The following is a 20,003-nucleotide window of genomic DNA, read 5'->3' on the forward strand; positions in this document are numbered from 1 at the left end:
ATCTTTCTTCTAGCACCTTATTTCTCAATTGGCTAGAAAATGACTACCTCTTATTATGGCTACAAAGACTGATGCAGACTGTTTCAATCTATTTGGATAGGAGTGTAACTACCATCTAGCCCTGGATACGCTGTAAACTTGCTGATGGCTTGAGGATAAATGCTGAAACTAAAAGATTGCACCTGTAGAGCAGCATAACATTCTTCCTAGCCTTTTAAAATGATTTTCCTGTGGTGAGAAGCTAAATGTTCAGAATACTAAAAAGCCAACTTTTCCAGCTATTTATTCATTCGTTTTTTTACAATCAACTCTAGTTATCAATTTTTATTGTTGTTTGTGTGTTTCTTTTTTAAGGAAAAAGTATGCCAGCTCAGAGATAACATTATTGGGAAAAGACCAGAAGAAGAAATTTTGTATGGTAAGTAGCATTTCAATGCAATGAAGATATGAATTGAGGGATAAATATGCCATATCTCTACTACCAATCCAAATCACAGGTGGGCCTTTAGATCAGGACCTAGTGAGCACTTTTGTGTATCTTGGTTTAACTCACAGGTATTATCTTAATAATACCTTTTTAAGACTTGATCAACCTTTAGGGTAAAATCCTGACCCTTCTGAAGTCAGTGCGAGTTTTCCCATTGACTTCAGTTGAGGCCAGGATTTCACCCTCGGTGTCTACTGCTCAGCTTTCCTGTAATGCACTGCATTGCTTAATAAAGTGTTGGGACTAGAAATGGGCAATCAATGGACAATCAATTTACTAATAACAGTTTATGTGGTGAATTTTTAGTCTTTTTTTTTTCTTGTTTGTGACTCATCAGTGAACACACATTGTTTTTTACTAACTTGTTCACTGTTCAAAATTATACATATTTAGTGCCTGTGAATTGCTCAGGAAGTGCTCACTGCAAGAGCTCTTTCACATAATTAGTATTCATTATGTGAGCTGTGGTTTTTTTCATTATTTAAAATTCTACCGTATTGTTTTGTTCCCGATGGGATGGCCTGCAAACAAATTTCATCCTGTCTTGAAACTAAGTTTGTTTCACAGTTAGACAAAGTTTGAGTATGAACCTGAAATTTTCCGCAAATATTTATACAAACAAAACTCCATTCACAGAACATTTGTTAAAAATAGGATGTGAACACAGTCAATGCAAAATTCTATTTCTAAATCACAAAATGTTTGCAAATTTATTTTTCTCTCTACTCCCCTAATCAGGAAATCACCCACACTACTGTTTTCATGATTACATTGGAAAACAGTGCACTTACATAGACTTGATGGTTAATGTGTTGCAGTAATCTGATAAAACTCAGTATTCATTGAGTACTCTTTGGAGTACCAAGGAGCATTTTTAAAGTAAATATAAAATAGGTACCTTTTTAAACAGGTAGTCACTCGGGTAACTAAAAAACTGTTCCTAAATATTCATCCTAATTGATTGTCAAGTGGAGTGTTGTGAAATCCCATTAAAAAATAGTTCAACCTGTCCTGCTGTTTAATTTTGACAATTAGTACTGTCATGGTTCCCTCCCCACTCTGAACTCTAGGGTACAGATGTGGGGACCCGCATGAAAAACCCCCCAATAAGCTTATTTCTACTAGCTTAGGTTAAAACTTCCCCAAGGCACAAATTCTTTGCCCTTGGAGGTTATGCTGCCACCACCAAGTGATTTAACAAAGAAGCAGGGAAAGGATCACTTGGAGGTCCTCTTCCCCCAAAGCCCTTACACCCCCTTTCCTGGGGAGGCTTGAGAATAATACCCTAACCAATTGGTTACAAAGTGATCACAGACCCAAGCCCCTGGGTCTTAGGACAATAGAGAAATCAGTCAGGTTCTTAAAAGAAGGATTTTATTTTAAAAAAAGGAAAAAATCACCTCTGTAAAATCAGGATGGAAAATAACTTTACAGGGTAACAGAAGATTCAGAAACACAGCAGAACTTCCTCTAGGCTTAGTTTCAAAGTTACAAAAAACAGGAATAAACCTCTCTCCAGCAAAGGAAAAGTTCACAAGCAGAACAAAAGATAATCTAACTCGCCTTGCCTGGCTTTTACTTACAATTTTTGTAATATGAAAGACTTTTAGGATGGTTTATAGGAAAAGGAGTTTTCCGACCTGATGCTTCTCTGCTTCCCAAGAGAACACACAAAACAAAACCTCCCCCCACCCCAAGATTTGAAAGTATCTTCTTTCCCCATTGGTCCTTTTGGTCAGGTGCCAACCAGGTTATTTGAGGTTCTTAACCCCTTTTAGGTAAGGAGGAATTCTAGGCTATCCTTAGCTGTATGGTTATGACAAGCACAGAATAGTAAACTGCTAAAAAAAAAAAACCTGCCCTTCATATATAGCTATACCTATGGGGGCGGGGTGGTGTGTGTACACAAGCGATACTGTGTCTATCTATTTACACACCTATATATTTATCTAATCCAATCCAAAGAGGGAAAAAACACACACACACACTTGCTCTAATGCCAGAAAGACAGTAAAACAAATAATGCATTCTAATGATCTTTTTTCCTCTTGACAGACAAAATCACCATTGAACATCATCCAAATGGTAAGTGATACTAGCTTAATCTTAAAAGTTCACCTTAGCATAGGTAGTTTTCAGAGTGCCCCTCTGGCAAAAACTACTGCACAGAAATTCCAAGTTATATAGCTGGTTCCTTAGATTGAAATAATGCATTCTGGTTAGCTGAATGGTATAGTAGTAACCTAGAGGATTTCAGTCTGAAAGTCCCCACGCTGCCAGGAACTTCGAGCACTGCACCTGTGAAATGGTTGAATCCCTATCAGCTTTCGCAACAGAGCACACAGACCCTGAGTTAGTATTCAGAATCACTCCCTTCCTACGGTTTGGTTTTATTGGTAGTTCACAAACAGTTACTTGATATAAACCTCAAACTAAGCTTTCTCTTTGAGCTTGGTTGTCTCCTAGCATTTCCCTCCAAGACCTCCTGTATCCTAGTTCTATCTAGTTTCCTCTCTCCTGAGAGCCACTCTCTCTCTTAATGAACCACACCTGCCACCTGACCTTCGAGGTCAACAGGAGAGCCCTGCCATTCTGGGTGAAATTCTATCTTGTGCATTAGACAGGTTAGACTAGATAATCAGAATGTTCCCTTCAAGTCTTAACATTCTGTGAATCCTGCTACAGTGTCTTATATCGCTCTGAAGTGTCTCTCTAGCTGGCATTCAAATTGGGCATAAGACAGAACTTTATCAACCCTTCTTGGGTGGGAATGACAAGGCAGAGACCTAAAAGGAGAAACTGGGAAGAAAGTGAAGGGATCCCAGATCCTTTTGAAACAGATTTTAACTATTGAGGGCCTAATCCTTGAGTTCTTACACAACTCCCACTGAGTTAATTGTCAAAATAATGTGTAAGGCTAGGACATTAAAAGGTGACATTTCTGTCCACCCAACAGATGTTAATTCATGACTTGAAACAAAAATTACAGTAGCATATCTTCTCTTTATCGCCATAATCCCACTTTTAGACTCTCAGATTTGAATGTCCTATTCAGTAGCCACGTTTGAAGATTAGATTTTGCATGCACAGTTATTATTCCATAAACTTATTCAGAAAGGGTTTAGGGTTTTTTTTGTAAATGAGCAGGAGGATAACTGAATTTTGCTTTTTGTAGATACAAAATGTGATTTTGAATTTCTTGATATTGGTGCTGATCTTCCTCCCACTAAAGTCAGTGGAAACTGTGCTATAAACTTCAGTTGGGGCAGGGTCAGGCTCAGTCTTCCACTATATTTCAGTTCTTCCTATCTTTGGGTCCCCAAGTAATACTTCATGGGCTATTAATATATGATTTATTCATAAAAAATATGCTTCTTATGGCAGCAGGAGAGATTATCTTGACTTTTTTTCTGGAAAAGCAAGTGGGATAGATCTGATTTTAACAACTGTTCCTACTAAATAAGGAGTAAGTGTGTGGCATATGAATGGACATGCTATTTGCACAAGCACCAAATATGGACATAGAAAACACTTTGTTTTTTAGAAAGCTGATTCTCTGATCACAATTAAAATGACATTCATTAAGGCATGGATATGATCACATTTTTGTTGCATTCTTATAGAACTGGAGAAAAAAATGAACCACCAAAGAAAACCACCTATGGTAAAGTTTTCAAAAATGCCTAAATGACATAGGAGCTGAAAAACAATTTTCAAAAGTGACTTAAGCACTAGACTGAGGAGACTAAGTCTCATTGACTCTCAGTGGGACTTTTAGACTTCTAAGTGCCAGATTTTAAAAGGTATTTAGGTGCCTAAAGGTACAAAAAGGTGCCTTAGATTTTCAAAACACATAGGTACCTCATTCTCATTAAAATCAATGGAGTTAGGCTCCTTGGCACTCCTGAAAATCCCACTAGGTATGTATCTGCACCGTTATGCACCTAAGTACCTTTAAGAATCTGGCCAAGGGCACTTTTGCAACATTTACCCATTATCACATACAAACTGCCTTGAGTTTTGTGTGCCATTTCCCATCATTTAAAAAGCATCCATAGCCATGTTCTAAAAATGAATATGAGAGATGATTCAAAGTGATCAGAGGTGATTAACAAAAATACTTGTGATTCATGATGATTTGAACTGCCTGTAAATTGTCGTCTTCTGATGGCTCTTTGGTAATTTTTGTAGAATGAACTCTTCTCAGTCCAGTTCTGGATGGACAAGTTTCCACATCCTAAAACTTGCCATCATAATAGATATTAATTAGCAACCTCATTGCCAGTGTTAATGGCAAGGACTGAATGGGCATGTAGTACCATTCTATCACTCAGTAATGCACCTATGTTTTAAACAACAGTCGTCTATTGTGCCCAGACTAAGTTCTACCCCATGTGCTGACACTGCAAGCCCTGCTGCCAGTGATGTAGGAGATTACCTGAAAGCGACAACAGGGCCAGATAGAAGCTCCAAAACAGCTGAAGTTAACATAAATTATATTTGAAAACTCCAAAAGGCCATTATTGAGCATTTATTTGTGGGGGAGGGGTGTTATGTATCAGCAGTGTGCATAATTGCACTTTGATTGAACATAGGTCTCCAGAAACATGTCAGACTTATACACCTGGAAATTGTAGTCCTTTGGTCACAGTTCTGCCCCATGAATATGAATTCTACTGGAGCCACTACCGGGGTGAGATGGTAACTCAGTCTTAATGCCCATTCCAGCCTAGGTATCTTTGAGACCACCAGTGTGGGTGGCATGCTGTGGCAATTTTGATGGTTGTTTTGTCCTGTGGGTGCTTGTTCACTGGAAACTGGATGGAAGTCCTTTTACATAGGCCATTCAATAGCCAACACATAGTTATGACTTCAGTCATTACTGACTTTTTAAAGATGAAAGTGCATGTTAATTTATTCATTTCTCTTTGAGAAAAAGCTTCATCTCCAAGGATATCTTTATTTCACCATGTGCTGCTATATTAAACATTCTGTCCTCTTACTGTTATAACTGCACCAATACAGCTCAACTCCCCAGTGTACTGTACATGGCCAGGTCACCTACAGGAGTAAAGAAATCCTAGAATTTATACTTTTTCAGATTTCACTATCTGAACCTCTGGAAGCCCATGGCAATAAAGCATATATGGTTTAATTAAGTTTGCCCCACTGTCTGCCAAAGACCAAATCGCTTCTACAGCGTCGTCCAAAAAGCCTTCAGAATAGCATTGAGCTTCTTTCACAAACTGTTAGCTTGTTGATTATGAGCACTATCTTGATTACCTGGATGTATTTCCCCAGCCCTTTGTCTCTCACCAGCATCTTGTTTCTATTCCCATTGCTGGCAGTTATCTCAGTAAACTCACTCACTTGATAATCAGTGGACTCCATTCTGATAGGGAAGGGAATGCATATACAAAAATCTATAAGACCAATAATAAGTAGAGATGGGCCTAAACCATAAAATACACACCTTTATTTTGAACACATCCACCAATTCTAAGCGTTCATGAAATATGAAGCCCGTTATTGAATTTAAAATCCTTTGCTTCTCCCTATTATTAGGAGTGAAATAATTCAAATTGAATGCCACTCAGTGGAAGAGCTCACAAACTCAGTGTTTCCTTGGAATTATCCCATTGGCAGGAATGGGAGGAGGCATCACTTAAACTCAGAGGTGAAAGTAAGCCGGTCCGGTCCAGTACGGCATACCGGCAAGAGCTGGTACGCCATGCCGGACCAGACGGCTTCCCCAGGCCGGCGATTTAAAGGGTGTGGGGCTCCCCACTGCGGCCGGAGCCCCAGGCCCTTTAAATTGCCGCCCAAGCCCTGCTGCCGGAGCCCTGGGGTAGCGGCGGCCGGGCTCCGGTGGTGATTTAAAGGGCCTGGAGCTCCGGCCACTGCGGGGAGCCCTGGTCCCTTTAAATTGCTGTCTGAGTCCCACTGTCGGAGCCCTGGGGTAGCAGCGGCAGGGCTCTGATGGTGATTTAAAGGGCCTGGGGCTCTGGCCGCAGCGGGGAGCCCCACACCCTTTAAATCACCACCCCAGCCCCACTACCAGAGCCCCGGGATAGCAATGGCAGGGCTCTGGTAGTGATTTAAAGGGCCAGGGGCTCCCGGCCACTGCTATGGCAGCAGTGCCCCAGGCCCTGTAAACCTCCACCCGAGCCCTGGGGTAGCGGCAGCAGCCGGGAGCCCCTGGGGCTCCGTCAGCGATTTAAAGGGCCCAGAGCTCCGCTGCAGTAGCAGCGGCCGGAGCCCCGGGCACTTTAAATCACCCTGAACCCCGGGGCTCTGCAGCTGGTAGCTCCAGGGGTGATTTAAAGGGCCCAGGGCTCCCAGCTGCCGCTACCGCAGCCGGAGCCCCGAGGCCTTTAAATCTTGATTTAAAGGGCCCAGGTCTTTAAAGGCCCCACCTCTTCTGGTTGAGGCCCCTCCCCCTGCTCAGGACTTCGGCGTACCGGTAAGTCCTTTAAGTTGTTTTCACCCCTCCTTAAACTCCATGGAATGACCAAAACTCAAGATGTTAAAGACCATGGCTGGGATGTTCTCAGAGAGGCCCAGTGTCTTTACAATACTCCCCAACCTCTCAATCTCCCTCAGAAGCCACTCCATCCTTGCAGCTGCACATCCCCAAACGAACAGAAGGGGACTCTTGTATAGTCAGAGGCAAGGGTCAGACCCCCAGCTCGTTCTCCAACAAAGATGACCTATTTTTATAGAAGTTTCACAGTTTTCCCCGTAGCATTTTCCATATTTAGCACCTTGGAAGGAAAACATTACTTAAGTGGCTGCCAGAAATATAGAAGGGATACTGGAGAATTTAAAAGAGAATTTTAAAAATTAACATATCACATTGTGTCAAAACAATCACTCACTCTAACTATAGACTTTGTGATCTTACTACATTTTTCAACATTCTATATTGTCCTAACTGCGCATGTGGCGTTCATGACTGTTTATAAATTGTATGCATCTTTTTAGTCCCCAGCTCAAAGCCCACCAGAAAAGGAACAGATGCCTAAAGATAATTAATGGAGGTAAGAGCATATATAAATTATTTATTTTTATATAAAACAATTCCTAATAAAGTGCTTCATATCGGTAATGCATGCTCTTAACCATGGAAGAGAAGTGACATCTCAGCCATAATCCTGGTATCCCTACCGCAATAACCAGAAATGCACACAGTGCTATAGTATGCAGTGTTATGTATTATATGTTAGGGCCCTGATTTTCAGTCAGATTTCAGTGTGCCCTCAGTAGTACAGCGGCAGATTTGCACTGAGTCAGAAACGCAACTGGCTTGTGTATGCAATTAAAAAGTGGGTGCCGTTGTAGGTACAACTAATTACACCAACAAAAATTAGAGGCTTTAGGGGAATATGTAGTCTGATATACTGAACATATGTATACTATCATACGATACATAGACTGTCCTAAAGGTATTGAATAAAACCTGTGCTGCATGTAACTAAAAACCATCATAATCCAAATATGAGGTCTATTTCTGATCTTGCTCACATCTGTGTAAATCAGTAGTGACTCCACTGATGTGAATGGAGAATGAAGGGATAAGAGAGGTGTGAGATCAGCATTAGGTGAACAGTGTCCCCAAAAGAGGATTGTGTTTGGTTTTTGCAATGGCAGGTGTGAGCTACGTAGACTGAACAACTGATATATTTTTGTTCATTTCTAGAATCTCTGGAGATTTCTCTAGGTTGCCTGAAAGGGTTTACATTTTTGTAGTAGGCTTGCAAACTGTATGACCTGCAAAGCAGTATCCAGAGGCCTTGAGACATGGGAAAGGGTATTCACCAGAAATTAGTGACAAACAGTGAAGGCTCTCTATCACTGGGAAACTTGGGGTACTGCTACCCTGAGAAAATTAAGAAAATCAATGTGCCTTTGCCCAATTCTGTGTATAATTCACAGCTGATAATTTATGTATGAGAGAGACAAAGGTGGTGAGGTAATATTTTTTTATTGGACCAACTTCTGTTGGCAAAAGAGACAAGCTTAGCACTACAAGATGAGGGATTCTTATGCAGCAGTGGCTCTGGGTCCCCTTATTGCAAAGTGCACCTTTCAGTAAGGGGATTTCAAAGCAGCAGTAGTACTTCATTAACCAGCCTCTCAGCCACAATACAGCACTGAAGGGCACTTTCAAATGTGCCTTTTATTAGTGAACATATGTAATGGAATGAAGGAAAGTTCTATCCTAACATGAACCTAAAATGCCTCACCAAGGACCACCACTGACATCAAAGCTAGCCACTGAGTTCATACTGGCTCCCTGTGTGCTAGGGACTAAATAATTTTACAGATATATCCTCTAGGACCACAGGTACTTCACTTCTATGGCAGAACTAAATCAATGCTGCAACTTATTTTCACGTAAGCAGGGCAGCTTTAGAATCTATCCGGGTCACCGTGAGAGATGAAAGGTGTCCAAGGAATGCACTCAATCAAGCATTTTCTAGGTGTTCTGGACTTGCCCCTTCTCTGGCTAGCATTGCACACTTGTGAGTTACACCTGCACTTCCAGCCCCTTGGCAGAACAGGGCGGGTTCAAGTTGCTTGCACCTCTGTATTCTAATTTAGGTGCTCACAGCCTGTCTTGTCATCAGAAGTTGCCAGAACCCAAGGAGTGACCCAAGCCGAAAGTCACTCACTAACAGCAAAATATACAAATGTGTAGTAAGAAGTGTGAAGAGATGGGAGATATCTGAAATGTTGTTGATATGCTGTGTACCTCTTCTATTTGATTGTATCCATGTATTAGACAGTATGATAGTAAAGAGTTAACTCAGTCTTGGGTGGTTTTACACTCTGCAGAAAGGCAGACAGTGGTTGTAAATCCTTGATACTTGACAAAAATATGGGTGTCAAAAGATGTTGCTCTTTTGTCACAATCCAAGGGGAGCACAACCACCCCTAGCTTATGGCAGAACCAGGGCCCTGCGGATAGAAAATTTGAAGAATTTGGAAATTGTTAAAAGCACTGGCCGTGAAACTGAAGGCAGAGGCAGGTCTGCAAAAAGGATTGTAACCCAGTCTCCAGGAGAGTGGGAGTAAAGGCTAAATTGAACCTAACTAAGGCTTGAAGGAAATGCTATGCTTAGATAAGATGCCATGTGTGTCGACCTTTTGTTGTTCTAACCCTTGTCTCTCTGATTGCTTTAGTCCTATGCATGAATACATACTTTGTTTTGAAAAAAGTGATCAGGGTCACTGCCTTTTCATCTAATCACAGGTTCCCGAATGGAAGCCTGTAGCAGGGGCCAAATATAGTTGGATCTGCTGGGGAAACGCAGTTGCTAAACAGGGGTTTTGTAACCTAGAAACCCAATCTATAAGTGGGATGAATCACAGGATTCCCCTCTGAGAAGTGTTGGCACTGGGTCTGGCACTTGGAAGGCTACCCTTGAAGAGACTGAGAGAGAGCTCAGAAGTAGAGCTTATCCTGGAACAGGGGTACAATAGAATGGCCCTGTTAATTTCAAAGGGATGTCCCTTCACCAGAGAATTTGAAGCTGTCACTGGAAAGTTAACCACTGAGGTTGTTTGCTGTTTCTTTTTACACTATATTCTGTTTGCATGCTGTTTATTTCCAGCACCACAACTGGTTAATAAAGAAATCACTGAGGTAAAACATACAAAGGTATTAATGTAAGGAGGCTGTTCACAGAGAAACACTAATTACCTATCAGCTACAGCCATTCAGTAATCTGTCATTTAAATGATGAGAGGATTATGTGTATTTACTACTCCTGTTTTCAATAGCAGCAGAGTTTGCTGATGGGCTTTGTTAATGAATGTGACCTTCCTACTTTGGGCATCTCATTATATCCTGTTGAAATATTAATTGCTCTCTCTAGCAGTTCATTGATACTCTATCCTATTGCATATTGTACCTCAAGGAGTCTGTTTTAATCACCAGTTGCTACCTGCATTTTCTTTTCTGTTCCCTATATTGCTTTTAAAACTATTTTAAACATTGTGGAATGATGAGAGTCATTAGGATTGATTGCTTAGAAGACATAAAGATAAACAGAATATTAGTACATTCATAGTCTTCCTGTCAGTGCAGTCCTTAGCCTCTCTTCTGAGATTACCAACAAGAGTGCCAGACATGATCCATTGAGACCACCAATTAATTTCACAGAATTTATCAATTACTTTTCCTTCATTCTGGCCCTGAGGTGAATTTGAACCAGTTACCTAGAAATGAAAGTTGCTACATCCTGTTGCCAGCCCACAGAAGAACCCAGTCCACCTGAACAAGTTAACGAGTTATGCAGCCTTACACAGAGAAGAATGATCAAGTCATGAAAGTACAGGGCTGAGAGTCAGAAGATTTGCATGCTATTCCTGAAACTGCCACAGTCCTCCTTCAACAAGTTACCTGTGGCCTGATTTCATGCATGCTGAGCACCAGCAGCTCCTGTTGATGTCAGCGGGAGCTGAGTGTACTCAGAAGCTCTGAAAACTGGAGCTCCTTGTGCCTCAGACTCCCATCAGCAAAATCAGCTAATACCTACCTGACAAGGACAGTCAGACTTCACTTTAAAATGTTTACATTATAGAAGTGAAAAGTTTTACTATATTTACTGATATATAATATAATGATACATTAATGGCAGAATTATGTTATTATGAGGAGGAGATAATATACCCCTTTAACTAAAACTAATATTGCATCTGACTTCCGAAATGGGCTATTGTAGCCACCATTATAAAGCTCAACTTTAGCCAACAATTACCTTGTCTTGGAGGGGGGAGGGATAGCTCCGTAGTTTGAGCATTGGCCTGCTAAACCCAGGGTGAGAGTTCTGTGAGATCTGGGGCAAGAATAGGGGACAGTACTTGGTCCTGCTGCGAAGGCAGGGGACTGGACTCAATGACCTCTCAAGGTCCCTTCCAATTCTATGGGATAGGTATATCTCCATAGCACTGCATTTAATTTAATATGTGAGTTACTAAGCAAGGGGGAGCACTGCACTATACTATATTAGTACCACTGTATGGTAATGGGTGGCACAACCTATTTTCAACACTTTAAAAGTAATCTTAATATGAAGCTCTCTGAAACTTGCTGTCCTTCACTTAAATGAAGGAGGGTGGATTGATAGTGTCAGTGAACCTGATTGATTTCCTGCTCCCTGAAGTGCAATATTCAGGCTCTTCCAAGATTGGACTGTCAGTCAGTTTCATGGACACTCTGCCACTGCGGCTGCTACAGCACATATGGCAGGGAAGTAACATGGGAAGTGGGAGGAACACCACCATATGGGGAATAACCGAACAATAGGGGAGACGTTCAACATATGGAAGAGAGATGGAAAAGAGACATTACAAGAAAATAGATCTTCCTCATGAAACTAGGTTTCGATCACGTTCTAATCTCTTCTCCTCCATGATGGTGGCACTGCTCCCTCTTTCCTGATAATAAAGGGATGGTTAAAACATCAGTACTTTCTGGGGCAGGAAGATAGAGGTAATCATTATTCTATCACATTCTTTTCACTCATTTCCAGTGTGTATGTGGGGAGCGAGGTTGGAGAACTGGTTTGCCAGGAAGAATCTACATATCTTACAGGGCTAAGGTTGCTTTAACAGTTAATGTTGGTTGAAGCAATATTTACTTCTGCTCCTTGCTCTGTGAACCCACTTAGAAAGATCACAGACTGTAGCCATGAAATGGCTAGACAATGTATTGTGCTGCCATTGATGGTGTGCCGGGAGACTGATGATGATACAAGAAAGGGTTTTTTTTTGTGCTACTGACTGAGATCTATAGGCTTGGACCATTATTGTTCTGTGGCCTCTTGCCCTCTGCTTATATTTGCAGCACTTCTGCTTTTGTACACCCGCCAGTGCCCCACCTCATGAGAAAGAAAGCACTTCCTCAATGAACACAGCAAAACACCAAAGTTTTTATATTAGTTTGTTCCCTTCCATACCATTTTGCTCAGGAGGAGAATGTACAATATGAGCCAATGTCTATAACAATGCCATTTATTCCCTTTGTTTAGGCTTTTTGAGCCCACATTTCTAAAACTCAGCCCTGTGCTTCACCAATACTATAGTTTAAAATATGACCTTTTTTTGACTCACTGCAGCTATTGCTTTTAGCTGCACTTTATCCTGTTTTATTGTTGCTTCTATAATCAAACAGAGCGTTTGTGTGTCTTTTGGGATTAGATGAGCCCTCAGTGTTGTCTGGCCACTTCAGTTTATCGTGCATTACTCAGCCTGTCTCCATCCAGCTGGCTTCATTTCAGTGTCACCCTTTCTTATCCAGATCAGTGCCTTCACTTCCACACACCATCATTGCACCAAGAGACTTCTGAAGACATTCATGCAGTTCCTAGCCAGATGAGACTTTAAAGATGGGTGCTGAATATGCTATTTTCTACCTCCCTTTGTCCCCAGCTCTTAGACAGGTCAATGAAATCCACAAGTGTTCGCTCTGAGTGCAGAGCTTGGCCTACGGAATCAATATTACATTCACTCAGTCTTTATCGCTTGTGACAGACCCAGACCAGTGGGGTACAGGAGTCTGGTCCTATTGGGATCCGGGAAGTGGGCGGGCGAAGCCTGTACAGGAGTCTGGTCCTATTGGGATCCGGGAAGTGGGCGGGCGAAGCCCGTACAGGAGTCTGGTCCTATTGGGATCCGGGAAGTGGGCGGGCGAAGCCCGTACAGGAGTCTGGTACAAGGCAAATATACTGGCCACTGGATGAACAGTTTCCTGTTCCCTGAGTGACCAGAACAGCGGCTGCGCTAGAGCAATCAGGAACCTGCTAGAACCAATTAAGACAGGCAAGCTAATTAAGACACCTGGAGCCAATTAGGAACATACTAGAATCAGTTATGGCAGGCAGACTAATCAGGACCCCTGGTTTAAAAAGGACCTCCCATCAGTTAGTGGAAGGTGTGTAAGGAGCAGGGAGTGAGAAAGTATGCTGTTGGCGGTCTGAGGAGTACAAGTGTGATCAGGCTTTAGGAGGAAGATCCTGTACTGAGGATAAAGAAGGTGCTGGGGGGAGGCTATGGGGAAGAAGCCCAGGGAGTTGTAGCTGTCACACAGCTGATACAGGAGACGGAGACAGATGCTATCCACAGGGCCCTGGGCTGGAACCCGGTGTAGAGGGTGGGCCCGGCTTTCCCCCATTCTTCCCAACTCCTGATTGGACACAGGAGGAGTTGACCTGGTCTGTGAGCAACACCAGAAGGGAAGGTCTAATTTGGAAAGGGATCTGGCCTGTCCCTGACCCACTAGGTGGGATTGTTCTCTATTTCCCCCATGCTGGCCAGTGATGAGGTTAGCTGAGTGAATGGCAGGTTTGAGCCTCTAGCAGAATTGGCCAAACTGATGGCTCCTGTGAACCTCTGAGGTGAGCAAATCTGCCAAAAAGCACAGGACCCAGCAAGGCAGAGGAGGAACTTTGTCACAAACGATAAAACATTGGCATTTAACAGGTTTGTGCAAAGTGAAAGGGCCAAGGTTAAACTATTCAGCTGTAAAAAGCAGTAACAGAAACAAATTTAAACACCATCTCCTATGTAGATATCACATTGTGGGGTGCAGTCCAGACCATTCGGGGTATTTCACCACTTGGCCTGCAACTTGGGTGCCTCACGATGCCTTGCTGTTGTAATTCCCAACCTGGGCCGCTCACAAACAGCCTAACAGCATGCAGGTCACACCCTGAGTGTCTGTGTATAGCTGCAGTCTTGGTCCAGCCACTCTGACCCCAGCAGCCTGTCAGCAACACACCAGCCACAGTCTGGTTTCCAGCAACCATGGTTACTATTGCCTGGGTGGCCCCACCAAATTCCGAGTCCAGGATTTTCCATAAAAACGTGTGTTCTCCACTGTCCAGTCCTCTCCTGGACAGTTCAGATATTATAGGTCCACTGCCCCTATAAACGGGTCAGTGTGTGACCGCTTGCTACTTTAATTGGCATTACCAAACAATTCAGTTTAAACACAACACTGGATTAGTTTTTATTAAAGAATAAAACAAGTTTATTTATCAACAAAGAGAGATTTTAAGTGAACGCAAGTATAAGGTATGAAAGTCAGAACTGGTTACAAGAGAAATAAAGATAGTAGCTAAGACTTAAGATACTAGACTTGGTTCAAAGTAAAATCCTTACCACAGGCTCCCATCATCATTTCTGATCAAATTTACAAGTCAGTATCTCTCACAAAGTCCAAAGGCTGGTTCCTTTGTCTTCTTGGATGAAAGAGAGGAGTCTTTGCCCCTGACTTTTATAGTCCAGTCAACCTTTGAAATGCATTTTCCTGAGAGTTACCCATAGATAAAGTACCTTCCAGCATGCCTCCAAGGATGGAGGCATGAAGTCTCGTGGTGAAAGAGGTTCCATGTTGTTGTTTGTTGAAATGCAAATCAATCTATTCCTGCCCCCCTTTGCTGACAAAGAAAGGCCACTTCAGCGGTGATTGCCCATCAACTTTGACACCTGGCTAGAGGCATCAGCTTGTCTTCCGTCTTTGAGGAACAGGTTGACCACCTTCTAGGGTTTGTCTGGTAAACACATTTCAGTGATAATTTCAGCTTCTGTTTAAAAATGTACATATAATTAGGGCCCTACCAAATTCACGGCCATGAAAAACGCATCATGGACTGTGAAATCTGGTCTCCCACTGTGAAATCTGGTCTTTTGTGTGCTTTTACCCTATACTATACAGATTTCACACAGGAGACCAGCCTTTCTCAAATTGGGGGTCCTGACCCAAAAGGGAGTTGCAGGGGGGTCACAAGGTTATTTTAGGGGGGTCGTGGTATTGCTACCCTTGTTTCTGCACTGCTTTCAGAGCTGGCTGGCCAGAGAGTGGTGGCTGTTGGCCGGGTGCCCGGCTCTGAAGGCAGCGCCCCGCCAGCAGCAGCGCAGAAGTAATGGTGGCAATACTATACCATGCCATGCTTGCTTCTGCATTGCTACCTTCAGAGCTGGGTGGCTGAAGAGCGACAGCTGCTGATGGGGGGCGCAGCTCTGCAGGCAGCAGCACAGACGTAAGGGTGGCAATACCATACAATGCCATGCTTCCTTCTGCGCTGCTGCTGGCAATGGCTCTGGCTTCAGAGCTGGGCTTCCAGCCAGCAGCAGCACAGAAGTAAGGGTAGCAGTACTGCAGCCACCCCTAGAAAAACCTTGAGACACCCCCGCACACACCCAACTCCTTTTAGGGTCAGGACCCCTACAATTACAACACCATGAAATTTCAGATTTACATAGCTGAAATCATGAAATTTATGATGTTTAAAATCCTATGACCGTGAAATTGACCAAAATGGTGAATTTGGTAGGGCCCTACATATAACGTTGCTGCCCACATTTCATCATGATACTATTGACCAGCAAGTTTAGTTTTCAAATGATACTTTACAAGGCATATTTTGTACAAATATTATTACAGTGGTGTATAGGGTGTGAAGATAGGGTGCATTTGGTCAGAGTAGGTCCATTTCTAGCCGAAGTCTGTGACGTTAAAACAAATTACAGAAAAATCCTGAGCAAAAAGTTCTCTCCTAGAATAGATACTATTGGCCTCATTCTCTTGGGACTCCTACTCTCACTTATACCAGTTTTACACCACTGATTCCAGTCCTGATTTATGCTGATATGAAAGGATAATAAGGCTTCAGGATTTATTGCTCCTCACAGCATCTCTGGATAGTAGTCCGCTTTTAGGTTAGATAAAGATTCCCTCCCCACCCTCCAACACACTTATTAAGCTCCTTCCCCAAACTCCCTGAGACAGACAGTTATAGCCCCATCCCTGAGGTGTGGCTTAAGACTCCTCCCTTTTCTCTCTGTGGTGCTTGCGATCACCAGTATTTGGAGCATTTTCTGCCCTGTCCTCATGTGGTTTGGGACCTGGGTTCTTTTCTGGCATCTGGTGCCTCCACTCAAAGTGACACCTCACTTTGCCATAGACCCAGGCCTGCTGACCCCTTGAGAAAATTAGTTATAATACTGCTAGCTTGCAAGGCCTGTAAAGCCCATTACGCAAGGAACAATAAGGTAAATAAAACAAATCTCTGAAAAGGAATGACACACTAGAAATAACAGCATAACAAAGGGGGACTGTACTGGCAATGGGAAAATAGGATCTGGACAATGGAAGGGTTAAGGTTCATTAATTATTAATGAATAGTAAAAATAAAGGAATTCCCCGCCTCCCAACACTTGCAAACCCCAGTTCCTCCCTGGCATCGCTCTGAGGCAGATGGTACAGCTGAGGTTCAATGTCCTGAGATGGAGCATTGCAGCACTGTGGCAGTGACTGGCTTAAATAAAAGTCACCTTGCTTTTTCTTCACCCCTGGGTAGGGCAGGGTCCTCTCCAGACTCCAACTGGGATCACTGGTTCCTGGGTCTGGAAGACTCCTGGGGTTTCAGCTGGCTCTCAGTAGCCAGTGCTGGATCAGCTCTCTCCTTCTGGATGTGGACTGCTGCAGTGTCTAAACTGCCTGGTTTATGCAGCTAGAGTCTCAGAGCAGAGCGAAACTCACTTCAAGGGAAGTAGGAGTTTAGCAGGGACTCCGTGAGCTGCACTCTCTCCCCTCCAGCATCCAAACTCAAAACTGAAACGACATGCTCTCCCTGTGTCTATCAGGCTGTTCCCTCATTGGGAGCTGTTAAGCCGCTTGTCTTTGGTCCCTTGGACTGCTTGTACAGATTGTCCCATGCAGACGCCTCCCTATCAGCCTCAGCAGGAGTTTCTAGAACCATCTGTCCCTACCTCTGACTCCAAGCATGCCGAGAATGAGGTCAGAGGACTGGGGCAGCTATTTTACTTGTAGTCCTTTTTGGAAGGGCCTCCTAAAGGCTCAGACTGGAACTCCAGAAGCTGGCAAACTCCAAGTGGCTGTTACATAGCGCTCAGCATGACCTGAAAGTGAACAAATTCAAATTACAGAGTAGCAGCCGTGTTAGTCTGTATCCGCAAAAAGAGAAGGAGTACTTGTGGCACCTTAGAGACTAACAAATTTATTTGAGCATAAGCTTTCGTGAGCTACAGCTCACTTCATCTGATTTAAAATTAAATTAAAAATTAATTAATTAATTAAATTAATTAAATCAAATTAAAATTACTGCATTAAATACCTTGCCTCCCTTTTCAACATTTCAGGCCAGATCCTCAGCTGGTGTGACTGGGCATAGCTCCATTGATTTCAGTGGAGCTACGGCAACTTATACTAACTAAGGATCTGGACCCTCATCTCAACTGATGGAACTACAGCTGGAGGAAAAAGTTAGTTAAAACAGTAGGTAAACTGAAGATTGCTAAAGTGAGATGAATCATGCAGCTGGAGAACTCAGGATCAGCAAGCGGTGATCTGTCACTTTTAGAAAATTGCTACATCAGTGAGAAAGGAAAGGATAGTGGGAGTGAGGATTACATGTGGGAGAATAACTCGCAAGATAAAATGTATTCAGCAATTTTTGCCCATGTTCTTGTTTATGACAAAATAGATTGTCATGGACAAAATACATTATCCCTCTCCTTCAAAAAAATGATTTAGTCAGAACCCTTCTGGTTTTGACTGTGACAAAATTTGAGTTGGAGACCCAGTTCAAAAGAATGCAGTACCACACTGGTAGTGGCATGTGTTTTTGAAAAGCAGGACACGCTCATCGAGAGGCACATATGCCTGCTGCATAAAATAGCGAGAGTACTGCTACCTGTTGTACAAAAGTGGAATGGCACGAACAAGAATGACAGAGGAGTGTGCTACAACTTCTTCCTTTTACATCACCTCTGGCCCTGCCAAGTCAACAGCAAGATAGAAACAGTGTTGGAAATGGAATATATTTTGCATGCACCACAGAAGAGAAAATGCAATTTTGGGGTAAAATTCTCAAATCCTTTATAAAATCTGGATGGCTGAGCTTTTCGTTCCTGATTTAAAACGTCAATGGCAAGATTCCTATTTTTTTCAACAGGCTTTCAGCCATGCCCTATATGCCTCTCTGACCTGAAATCAAAGTGATGAAATACATTTATTGGTAGCGGTCAGAGGAATGCTAAACAGGATTGTGTGTTTTTTGTTTAACTTCGACAAATCAGGCCACTAATGCAACAGCATAGTAAAAGGAATTGGGAGGATATAGGCCTGTACCACTTAAGTCAATAGATATTTATCACTGTCTTCAAGGACAGGCTCATCCCCACTCATCCCTGAAATAACTCTTGTTACTTTTTCTAACATCAGACCAGCAGCCTTCAAAGTGGGACAATCCTAAAAGAGATGTAAATAATTCCTCATACCATGACATTCTTCCCAGCATTTTGCTATGAATTTTGAAGCAGATCCTCAGCTGGAGCAAATGTGTGTAGCTACACTGAAGTCAGTGGATCTGTTCCTATTTAAACTAGCTGAGGATTTGAGCCTTTTTAGTATGTTGTCTTGCAAGACAGGTGTGTGAAACCATGTCTTCATAATTTTACACTGACATTCTGCTATTGCATTTTTGCCGGGGCATGGAAAGGAAGACATATTTGAGTGTAAATCATAAAATACATGCATTAGTGAAATGCAAATTAGCAACGCTCCTCACACAAATAAACATTCAAAAGTAAGCTTCTCTGGCCAAATTCTCTTCTGTCTTCAGCACTGCAGCTTTCATGTGGTGTTCACTCCTTTATCAAATTGAGTTCTAAGCATGTAGAAAGACCAAACTTGAAATCCTGGATGTGGATCTGAGAGCAGAATTAATGCTCTTGATGCTTTATCTAAACCTTCAAGAAATGTTGCATTTGATCACGTACCCACCCATTGCTAAAAGTTTATTCAATAATATGCATTTTTTTATTATTCCCTGCAGTGCACTTCTTCATTCTGTCTTGCATCAGCTGCCTCCGTTCAGCATCCCACACACGTATCCAATCTACATCTTGACTTACGCTCAATCTACTGCACATATTGCTAAGAAAATGACCATGCTCTCATCACTGCAGTTTCTGCACCTTGGAATCATATGGTTCGGACGATCCTGGCAAAAGTCCAGCATTGCTGAAGAAAGCAGAAATAAAAATTTCTTGACAAGTCAGCACTAGATTTTACACTCTTTCCTTGCTGTTTATTTCAGTTGATTCTCTAAATGTGAGGTTAAGAAAAAAACTGTGCCTTGTTTTGTGTATCATATTTTATACTCATTTCAACTTTGCTACAAAACTGTTAGAGAAGTGCAACTAAAAAGTGCCACTAAAAAGTTAAATAAGATGCTTCATTTAAATGGACTCACATGCACACAACTGGTGAAGTTATAAATACAGAGAAGTTGTATGTTTTCCTTTCTATTGTTTAAAACTTTTTTATACACATTTGTAATGTCTGTTTATACAGGAAACTTGCCTCTTTTGCCAGGAGGGATGGCTGTATTCTAATTAGAGCTACTTTCTAACGGCCATCAAACTGAATCTTTGTAAATTAAATTTGGATGTAAATCAGCACAAGTTATCTGCAGCTATA

The 20,003-nt window shown here is 42.3% G+C and overlaps 1 protein-coding gene across 1 annotated transcript in view; it reads left to right on the top strand.

The window, feature by feature from the left end:
- BANK1 (B cell scaffold protein with ankyrin repeats 1) overlaps positions 1-19,733 on the top strand; it is a 304,009-nt gene extending 284,276 nt beyond the window's left edge. Inside the window, exons 14-17 of the mRNA XM_084625875.1 lie at positions 355-418; positions 2,543-2,572; positions 7,472-7,527; positions 19,357-19,733. Of these exons, the coding sequence (XP_084482001.1) occupies positions 355-418; positions 2,543-2,572; positions 7,472-7,512 (135 nt within the window). The 3' untranslated portion in view covers positions 7,513-7,527; positions 19,357-19,733. The remainder of the gene's footprint in view (positions 1-354; positions 419-2,542; positions 2,573-7,471; positions 7,528-19,356) is intronic.
- The last annotated feature ends 270 nt before the right edge of the window (positions 19,734-20,003 follow it).

This window comes from Lepidochelys olivacea (assembly GCF_965140295.1).
Source record: "Lepidochelys olivacea isolate rLepOli2 genome assembly, chromosome: 4".
NCBI lineage: Eukaryota > Metazoa > Chordata > Testudines > Cheloniidae > Lepidochelys > Lepidochelys olivacea.